We start from the raw sequence: 10,797 nt of genomic DNA, 5'->3' as shown, positions 1-10,797 counted from the left end.
AATATTCCCAGTGAATTTGCCCAAGCATGAGAGGGAAAAACAGAACACAGCAAAAATAGTGAACTACAACAGAAATGAAAAACAAAAACAGTGAGTTAGTACAACAGTCGATTCCTGATAAGTGAATAAGCTGATTGTCTGGCCACAGTGTTTTATTCACTTATCAGGAACGATGCGCGGTCTGCGTGTGTTCACTGCATTGCCTAGCCTGCTAGCTATGAGCCTGCGGATCACACCCCACTGCTGTGGCCTGGCAGGCGTATGGCTTCCAGCAGCCAGGGAATGCTGATGGCTCTGTGGGTTCCCAAGGCAGCCTTTGCACAGGCGGAAGGCAGACCTGCGCACACCGTAGAGTTTTAAAAAAACCAACACTGAGTGTGGATTTAAGCAGTGACCAACTTTACAGTCCCAAGTGCTTACAGGAGGAGCCTTTGTGACTTCTGTGGAGAAACTCCCTTTGCCTATCTGTGTGTGTACATTATGCCTCATGCTGAATGGTGGTCATGTTTGTATTTCAAAAACACATCTTGCAAATAATTTTATCATCCTTTTCCCCAGGTCTTCCCTCCCTTATCCCGCCCATTCCTCCAGAAAAGAAAGGAGAGAAATCACACCTTTAGGCATCTTTTCTCACTATAGAAGCAGTGGCGGTTCAGAGGCAGCCTGGCCAGGCCCAGGCCTAGAGAAAGACAGCAGAGCTGTCTCTAGAGATCAGCTTCCATCAGTGTAGGGTTAGGACTCTGAAACTTACTCTCAGTGAGGTGATCGGCCTAGGGGAAGAGGCGCCTTTCTTCCACTTGGTAGGCCTGTGGTTCCTGCCCTGACTGAGGGACAGGGGCCTGAGGGGCCATCTGAAACCAGGGTGGGGGACAGCCAGAGCTCTCAATGCCACCAGGCTCAGGGTGGCCTGACGCAGGCACTGTGTCTAACCTTTCAGTGCTCACACTAGAAAGTCAGAAGGGTAAGAAGAGAAGGGGACACAGACAGTCACGGGATCTATGACGAGAACTTGGAGGGCAGGTAGACAGAGCAGAGAGGGCGGTGGCTTTTACTGCAGGGGGAGTGGGAACCGTTCTCTCATGAGGGCTTGGGTGACAGTGAGAGCAAACCTCGTCCCTATGCTGTGTCCGCGTAGGAAGGGGTGTGGGACTTATGGCATAATGAGCTCCCCTCTGGAAACCGACAGCGAGGACCTGAGCAGAGGCCCCACCCCCTCACTGAGTCCAGCCTCCACTGGAGTCCATGGAAGTCCTCCCACTTCTGTCAGCTGTAGTTAAGTGAAGCTACTCCTGGGTTAAATTAATTAGAAATGCACTTCTATACATACCCATCGGTCAGTGCAGCAGACTCCTCAGTTTAGCTCTTTTTACCCCCTGTTGACAAGCTAGTTTTAGTTTATCCATCCCTGAGGGTCCACCTCTTTTGTAAAGGTGACCCCCCCCTTCCTCACCCTGCCTGTAGTCATGGGACTTGGGACTTGAAGGCAGACAGAGGCAGCCCTGGGTTTACTGCTTCTGTTTCTCATAAGGTTGTAGCAGAGACAGCATGAACTCCAGGAACTGTGGGTATGAGGGAGAGGAGAGGAAAGGAACGTGTGTGGCCCAAAGACCATAAAATGCCTTGCCAAGTCCAGCCCTGTGGGCAGTTGTCATACGAATCACAGGGACAAGCAGAGCTTAGTGGGAGTAGGCTGTGCGTAAGCCAGAGGTGGGATGCGACTCATTTCCCAAATCAGATATTCACTTAGGTGGAATCGACTGTATCTTTTTACACAACATATAGAAAAAAAACAGATACGTGCAACAGTGAGGTGTGTAGATGCGTCACCAACACAGAATGACTACCAACAATACAACACGCAGAGAGAGAAACAAGTATTAGGAAAATGGTTTAATATTGGAGACAGAAGCAAAAACCGCATCACACAATAACATACATTACAAAAATAAGTCTGACTGTTTCAACTACACGGTTATGTTCACAATGAGGACAGAAGGGTCAGAAAAAACTTCGATCTAAACAGCAAAAAAGCAAACTCCTAAAGTTTAACTAATACATTTATCCACTTAAAGTGACTGAGTACTTCTAAATCTAATTATCTTATTGTGTAACTGCACAATACAGAATAAAAAGTGAAACTTACCGCTGTATTTTAAGACAAAATTCTAATGCTAGATATAAGCAAAGGGAAAAAAAGAAATCAAGCCAAAGTTTTTAATTCTTAAAATAAAAGCAACTTTCTTTCTATCAACCAGAAATCAAACTTGAAATCAGTCATTGTCAGGGGGCCCACAAGAGTAAGCCACAAAAATTTCCATTTTTTTAATCTCCAGTATAAAAAATCCCACTGGTACAAAATGCATAAGTACAATCAGTTGTAGAAATAGGAAAGCCTGCATTTTTGTTTTTTGGCTCAAATTCCATCAAACAACAAAATCCAAATGCATCAATAAAACAAACAATACTCAAATGGTCTTACAGTTTCCACTAGGTTGCATTAACTTTGGCTTTTCTCAGACAATATTTAAAAACTATTTTTTAATTCTAAACAAAATGGTATTATTAATCTACAAACAACAATTCCCACAGCACAAAAACACAAATACATTTTTTGTATGACATTATTCAAAAGGTAATGAAACTACATTTTTTTAAGTTTTATTTTTTTTAATTAGCACTTAAGATAATAAAAACAGAAACAGTAAATGATTCCATAGTTGCACAAGCCAAAGACCTAGAACCCTGCGGTGAAAGAAAGATGAACTTGTTACACCTTGGAGGCGCCATCTGATCAGAGTTCTCTGAGTGAGTTTTGAAACATTATGCTCTACACTTGATTTTTTAAAATGCAGTTTCCCTGTGTTTTGTCTTTCGGAAACAGGCCCTGTGCACCCTTGCAGCTTTTTCCGTTTGATATTGAGAGATAAAGGGCAGTTTGTCTCTGAGGAAGGTTATCTTTCTAACAATGAAACATGCAAAACCAAAAAACCTCCCCCTCAATGTACTGTCTTGGTTGCCTGCAAAATCAAACACTCAACAGAAAGTGCCTGCCTGGCCCGAGCCTCTGCAGGGGTGGGGGTGGGGGTGGGGGTGGGGGGACTGCAGGTGGGCTAAGAGGAAGGAGGGCAGTTTGCTTCCATGGGAGAAAAAAAGTCAGATTTTTTTTTTTGAGATTTATGTCACTGATAAATGAATAGACTCTGGATGAGATGGTCTATGAAATACAACTGGTATTCTCTTGTGTTTCTATGTGTACCTACACACCACCATACAGAAGAGACTGAGAATGTGTGTGGTCACTTTGTTATTAAGCTGAGTGCTGCAGAAAGTACAAAATAGCCCTCAAGGATGAAGGAAGGCCCCGGCAGTAGTAAACAGGTGTGGGGTAACACGAGTCATGTCACTGGAAGTGCACGTGCTGTAAGGAGGAAACTCTGTTTTTTTGCATTGTGAGAGGCTAATCCTTTCCGTCTCAGGGCTATCACACTCACACACACACATTAAACCAAGTGGGGTGGGTGAGGAGGAAAGGAGGCTGAGACCAGAAGCTTGCAGGGTATGCTTTCCCAGAGACTGGGTGTGTGCTGGGACTGTACAGATGACATTAGGGTCTGTCAAAACAAGACATCTGTTCATAAGAAGCCAGACTCAGAGGAATATGGCACTTGAAAAAGTGGCAGCAGGAGCTAGTCCTAGTATTTGGTTAGTAACTGTGGTGAAGAGCAGAGCTGAGCTCCTCTAACATGGCCAGTCCCTGTAAAAGATCAGAACACCCTAGAAAACCAGAGCGGCATGGAAGGGTGGAGGCTTTCATGCAGGCACCTTGCATACGCAGGTGTCAGCTGGGGTCTGAGAATCCCTAGCATAATGGCTGACTCAGCATCACTTAAGCGTATTTAAGAAACAAAAGCAAAATTCCTTGAAAGACTGGACCACTAACTCCAGGGCGTATGAAAATATTGGACACTAGGACATACCTTGAAACCCGATCTCAAAAAGCAAACATTGCCATTAGGGTTTATGTAGGGCTAAATTTATCTATTTTTACCTTCACAGGGTTTACTCAATCTTTTAAACTTAAACTAAAGGAACATAGGACAATAGGAATGAGGGGGAAAAAAGAAAATTAAAAAATTGTATAGAAAAAAGACATGAATTTTTGGGGTCTCAAGGAACAAAAAGAACTCAGAAGATACAGATGGGAAAAATTCCAAACCAGAAACACCCCAAAACAAACCCAAGGATGACAGCATAAAGTCACCAACATTCCAGATAGCTCTGGGTAGAAAGGGTTAAAAGTTCAAAACTTTCTCACCTTAGAGGTCCCCAGATATTATGAAGATACACCGTGAGGGCTGCCTTCACAGCACGGATGCGGAGGCTTAGAAAAGTGACACATGGGCACTTGTACAATGTCTTACAAAAAACAGCATAGAGAAGTAACAAACAATAACAATTTCAGGCAACAAGACCACAGAATAGCAAGTTAACAAACTTTGTAACCTTTTTTTTTTTTAAATATTAGGGATTTATACAAAACACATAATAAAATACCCATGTTATCAAATTACTTCTCACAAGAAACACACCGAAGCTCTAGGAAGGAAGTACCTTTGGAATTTGGCACTATATAGTTTTCACTTTTTTTCTTTAAAAGAAAAAACAAAACAGATCACATTTTGCTGAACACAAACACATCTAATAGTCCACAATAAAAAAAAAGTGACATCAATGCTTCTCAAGCCAACACAAAACTTATTCTGGAATAGTTTTTTTTTCTCTCACATGAAATTTTTTTTTAAGCAAACAACTTTTTTTTTTGAAATTCTTTTTTGTTTTAAGTAAACCAATTCTAAGCTTGTCTTATCAACAAATAACATTAAGACCTTAAGACTCATGATGAGACCACAACTTTAATCCACAGAAGCACCAACATGACGCAGTTTACAGTAACCTTTCTCCTGTACATTGGAACAGTATAAAATATAGGTAATTTCATGTGCATTAAACCATGGATTGTCTAACTGTGAGTCAGTTCAGCAAAAGGTGACACAAATAGGTAGCATTTGCCCCAAAACAGGGTAAATATTTTTCTTATACTAATCTACAAAAAGTGGTTCTATATATATATCTTAATGAGAAAGTGAGCCACCTAAAATGGCCTTATCAAAAAACTTTACACTGCCTGAAAAATGTAAAAACTATTACAGACCTCTAGAGACTTAAAATCAGACAGTTTTTTTTTTCTCAAACTGTTTTTGGAAGTAGTCTGTTAGAAACCAACATTCTGTGTCCCTGGACACATATTGCTATTGTCACCAGTGACCGGGCAGAATGCCAATCCCTGTGTAATACTTTCAAGTCTGTTTTATGAAAAGAAAAAAAAAATAAGAAAGAAACATTTTTGCCACAGGTTTTTTTTTCTATAATTTGTCTAATAATTTCAGTCTTGCATGAATGCAGCAATGTTTTTCACATTGACTTCCCAGAATTCATAGCTAGATGAGGTCACATGCAAATTTCAAAGGTCAAAACTAGATCAAAGGTCAGTAGGAGAACCAAATATGATGTGAGGTCAGAAAGACATCAGAAACAATGACGGGACGATGAAACTTTTTTTTTTGAGACGCCACAGGGACATGCTAGGCAAACGATGAACTAACGGGCATGAAGATGTCTAGGGAAAAAACAAGGAAGAGTAAAAAGTTACACAGAATCTACGCAGCAGCAACAAAATCACTTTTAAGGGTGCAGGAGAAAAACTAATGCAAATCTTAGGTCTTCAGAGAGTCTATGAGCCATTCACATAATTTGCATTTCTTACACTCTTTTTCCACAGCACAATGAAACCCCAAGAGAATCCATCTGGAGAGTGAGAGGGGATGGATTCTGGGTGTTCTGGGGTGAAGGACTAGGGAGGGACAGAGGCGAGGGTCCAGTCTGAACAGAGGTGACAAATGGGGAAGTCAAGACAACTGAATTGTAAACTAGATCATGGAAATTACGAACAAAATAATCAGACAGATACAAACAACAAGAGGATAAAGCATGAACTTTAGGTCTAGGGTTCAACGGTGAAAAAAAGCCCATTCCTAGAACAATTCCTCTAGAGACTACTTCAGAAGGTTCTAGCTAGACAGAGAACTGCTCTTTAGGTACCCAATAAGTTAACAATAGGCAATAAATAACTTCCATTATTTCTGAGGCAGTAAAAATTTTGTATAAAAATAGAAATGTTTTTTTTTTTACAAATAAAATTTACAGGCCTGTGGCTTTCTTTTTTATTTATGTATTATTTATGTATTTATTTATTATTAAATTTATCTTTCAAGAAACATCAAGTATTTTCACTCATTTTTATTTTATTTTTAAACCCTGTAGCTTTAAGAAACAGATCTCTAAATCTTTTTTTTTACATTAATCCTTTCTAAAAACAAAAATAAAACAATAACAAAATAGACAACCAGTGTAATAATCTGACCAATAAATGTCATGTTTCTTTGAACCCTAAAATAAAATCCTACTTATATTAAAACAAACCAATGTAGTGGGAGGATGTTTTGTGGAGTTTTAAGTGCGTCTCCTGGCTTCTCTCTCTGCTAGGCCACCACGTTACCTCTAACCGTGGGGCCCCTCGAGGAGCGGGCGGGCAGGCGGGCAAGGAGGGGAGAGCTCTCCAGGCAGTGCTCTTGGGGCACCAGTGGTTTCAGAGTTAGAATTGCACATTAGTGTTTGCTTGCCTTTTAAATTCTCAAGATGTCATTTATTTCTTTATATGTTTTTCTTTTAAAAAAAAAAAGCAAAACAAAAAATTTTTCCAAAGGAATAAGGATATTCAAATCGCAAAACAAAGGAGAATACAGTGGCACAACTGGAGGAGGGATTTGCTCAATATAAACAAGGTAGCCCAGGTTTTAATTATGGCAGATTTGCTGGGGCATGAGTGGAAGAAATGGAGGCCTTATTGTAAAAATAACCGTCTCTCTTGGTAAAAGTTGGCATTGTGGTCCCTCCTCTGCCTTCCCTGTTGAGAACAGGCTGGCTTGTGGGACTTACCCTAAGAAAGCTAAAATAAGAGCAGGGAGCTTCTGGGGTTAGGATCAGTAAGGTTTGCTGTCGTTTTTGGAGCGCTTCAGCTGCACCTTCAAGCGTTTCATGCCGATCTGAAAGCCGTTCATAGCCTGGATTGCAGCTTGTGCAGAGACTGGATTGTCATAGCTAACAAAACCTGGAAAACAAAAAGCGGAAAGAGGTAGGGAGGTCAGGGTGAAGGGGGAGCCAGGCAGAAAATGGCACTGGCCGCGCTGGCCAGCAGAGTGTGACTGCAATGCTCAGAGGTGCCCGTCCCGGGGTCTGATAGGTTTATGCTGTTCCATGCATGCACAGTGCATGTCTGTGGACAGCAGTGGAAATGCCCTCTGGCCAAAGACTAGTTGGACGACAAATTCTCCATGTAGGACAAAAGCCCTCCCCACAAGACAAAAGCAAAGTTGCTCTAGTGAACTTGTCCCTCTATTTAGTGCTTTGAAGTTTGTTTTACTGCCTCCCGGCACCTCCCCGCCCCTCAATGATCCTTTGGAAAGAATCCTCAGAGGAGCAGAAGTACTGTGTATGTACTATGAATATATGTAAATTCACAGAAAGTCTGTGCCGGGTTGCTTAGGATGAGTCAAGCACCAAATTAACTGAATTAGAATAATGTATACTAGCTTCTTAACATTTTGGAATTACTGTTCAGACAAACCTAGGGAAAGGCAACATGCCTTTCTCTCTTTCTCGGGCTTAATAACAGTCTCAACACATCCCAGTTAGTTGTGTCTTCAACAAGAAGCCACCATCAGAAGAGAGAGGTCATGCCTGTTTTTGAAAAGAACAAATGATATTCCACAAAGATTCAGGAGGAAAGAATTCTGGTTTTAAAGAGTTTGTTTTAACAACGGAGTGGGAGGCAAGTCAGGAGTCCAGGCATATCCTGGTTCACACTGAGGCAAGAGGTGACTTATGCATTCACGACTTTGAGTGGCAGCAGGAAGCTATTCCATTGATTGAATTTCACTTCCAAACATCAGCAATTTGGAAGATTCTAGAATTTCAGCTCTCTACTACTATGAAGGTTTAAAACTAAAGAGAAAATTCTTTTACAAACCAGTGGAGGGAGCAGAGGACATAGACATCCTTTAGAGTAGAGTTCTCAGCTGAGAAAAGTGGACAGATGGGTAAAGCAGGGCAGCTTTTCATAGGGAGGCTGTGCTGCAAAAATGCTTGTTTACATTCTCAGTGACTAATTCCCAGTAGAAGTACTCTCAAACCAAGCCTTGCACTCTGACGTGACCTCTCCTTCTCTAGGGGTCTCTTAGGTAGAGGTGGCAAGATGATTAGAGAATGGAAATGGGCCAAGAGTGAGATGGATGAAAGGACGGGTTTACTACGACAGGCAGCTTAGCAAACTGGGAGTGTAAGACATAGACTGGCTCACGGAGAAACTTCGGAGGCAAAGCTTGTAAGACAAATTGAAACTACATCCCTGGTTTTCACAGCTACAGCTTGTATTATCACGAACATATTGGTTAAGTAGTTTGTGGACTGATAACGTCTCTTTTCAAGATAAAGTTTTCTCAAATTACTAGCTACCAGTCCCTTTTAGTATCCAAATAAACTTAGAACAGTTATACAGCTATGAAAATTGTTGGTATAAAAGCCTTGCACAGGAAACCTTGTGCAAAAGTGAGCTCTCACATGCATACAGCCCAGTTTTCATGTTACTCCTCAGCTGTTACAAAGGGATCTTTACAGTTCCCACAGCAGAGGAGCAGTGGGTTTAGGCTGACAGGCTTTCTCCTAGGGTAAAGCAATCACTGGAAATGGTTGATGTATTAATTCTTCTAACTACTGAGGTGTAGGCTTTCTTGGGTGATGAAAGAGCTAGCAACAGAGCTGTAGGAACCAAAACATTATGTACCAGTCAGCCAAATAAACTTTGAATTTCTGGCTATTTGAGAACCACCCTACCTTACATTTTTTGGTAGCATATACATTCCTATTTCTTTTAGCCCATATTTATTTTATAAAATGGATTGCCTTCCACAATATAATTTATTAAACTGTAGGAGTGATATCAGCAAAATGCTGTGATGCACACTGGGCCAGGGCTTGCTAAACAAGGCTTTGAATACCCTGGATTCTTAACTTCTTTGGAGAAAAAACAAAGAAGTCACTGATTTAACAAATGCTGTCCTTGGTGGTATAGAAACATTGGGACATGAGTTTTCGTTATTTTGTTTGTTTGTTTGTTTGTTTGTTTTAAAAGGATGTTGTTCCCTTTGGACAGAAAGGCTGCAAGGGCAGACAGCTAGGGATTTTGGAGTGTTTGGTTAATCTACATATTCCTGTGCTCTGTGCCTATTGATGCAGCCAGCCCTAGCCAATCCTATAATCTAAGCCCATCATAATGCTCTGTTGTCTATAAGCATGGGACACACCAACTGCTTGTCCATAGTCCATAGAGATGTAGTGGCAGCAGCCTGGCCACACCCTGCTTCTGAGTATGGACACTGAGTAAGAAGCCCTGGTACAGGGTGCGAGCTATCTGGAACTGTAGGAGTAGGGACTTAGTGGCAGAATGTTGGCAGTACTCATCTGTAGTAGCACAGACTAGACGTTCATGGCTCCATCCAGGGTTTGAAGAAACAACTACTGCTCTATGATGAAGGAGAATGAGATATGTATGAAGATACTTCAGTACTCCAGTCTAAAGGAATGCCCCCTTCGGATGGCTCTTCCCCCTTTTCTGATTAAAGGACTCTGCCCCAATCTGTTCACATGCAAACCATAAGGTCAGGAGCTACCACCATAAGGAAGGCCCTATCCTGACTCCTGACTGGGAAACCTGCAATATTTAGCTAGGTTTCTTTTGCATACCAAAGCACTTGCTCAGATTGGTCTGTTTGTCAATGAAGACTTTAGCAGAGATAACATTTCCAAAGGGCATGAACATCTGCAGAATGTCCTGGTCTCCAAACTCCTGTGGAAGGTGGTAAATAAAGAGGTTTGCCCCCTCTGGACCTAAAGAGGAAGAAAAAATCAGAGTAAGGTATCCCCCAAGTCTTAGTCCCCATAGCCGCTTAGGAATACTTTAGTAACAGGTAGCTAGTCGTTTGGCTTTTTCTTATGAAGAACGAGCAGATGGATAACGTTAAGCCGGCATGATCTTCAGGAAAACACTTGTCCTTTGAAATTTTCAAACTGGCAGCAGGGGTCGGGTGGGGAAGTGGAGCATGCTATAAGCAGCTTCTTTTTCCACAGGGAATCTCCAGATCACTTTAGCCGCACATACTGGCACTTGTCTCTATGAGGGAGAAGGTGGTGTAGTGGGCAGAGCAGGGATAGAACTTAGGAATAGGTTACTCCTGGGTGTGTTATGTGTAGACTAATCTCCTGAAGTGGAAGAGAATGTTCTTTGCATTCTAAGCAAATTGTAGCAGTTTAGACTAAGGAATACAACAGCACTACTGCTGCTCCGATTTCTCAATCATTTACATAGTTATTCAGTCAATTCTGATGCGGCAAATCTGTGCACACACGCTGTAATAGCCGTCTTTATTAGAATGGCTGGGAGGGAGTCAACAACTGGGGGAAAGGCAGCAAGAGCCTTACAATTTGACAGGCTCTATATCTCTGAAAATTAGCTCTGGGGGTAAGTGCAGTGGATGCGAGAGCTTCTCAAGACTGAGTTAAGCAAAGCTCGTCCCTTTCCCTGGAAACCTCAGAAACCAAGGGAGAATGGAAAAGTCCCCGTCC

At 41.8% G+C, this 10,797-nt stretch overlaps 1 protein-coding gene across 30 annotated transcripts in view; it reads right to left on the bottom strand.

Annotated features, from left to right (window-relative positions):
- Window positions 1-1,875: 1,875 nt before the first annotated feature.
- The window catches only part of CELF2 (CUGBP Elav-like family member 2), an 823,768-nt gene continuing 814,846 nt past the window's right edge, over window positions 1,876-10,797 (bottom strand). For 19 of the 30 annotated variants that reach the window (XM_084783998.1, XM_084784014.1, XM_084784019.1 and 16 more), the window contains 3 exons: window positions 9,919-10,062; window positions 7,057-7,228; window positions 1,876-5,677 (listed from right to left, as the gene is read on the bottom strand). In XM_084783998.1, the coding sequence (XP_084640124.1) occupies window positions 7,101-7,228; window positions 9,919-10,062 (272 nt within the window). In that variant the 3' untranslated portion in view covers window positions 1,876-5,677; window positions 7,057-7,100. The remainder of the gene's footprint in view (window positions 5,678-7,056; window positions 7,229-9,918; window positions 10,063-10,797) is intronic. The other 11 variants (XM_084784007.1, XM_084784009.1, XM_084783996.1 and 8 more) reach the window with 1 other exon arrangement.

The sequence above is a fragment of the Acomys minous genome (assembly GCF_964271855.1).
Source record: "Acomys minous genome assembly, chromosome: 5".
Classification (NCBI taxonomy): Eukaryota; Metazoa; Chordata; class Mammalia; order Rodentia; family Muridae; genus Acomys; species Acomys minous.
The sequence above is the reverse complement of the archived record's forward strand: the minus strand, read 5'-3'. Positions and strand labels throughout refer to the sequence as shown.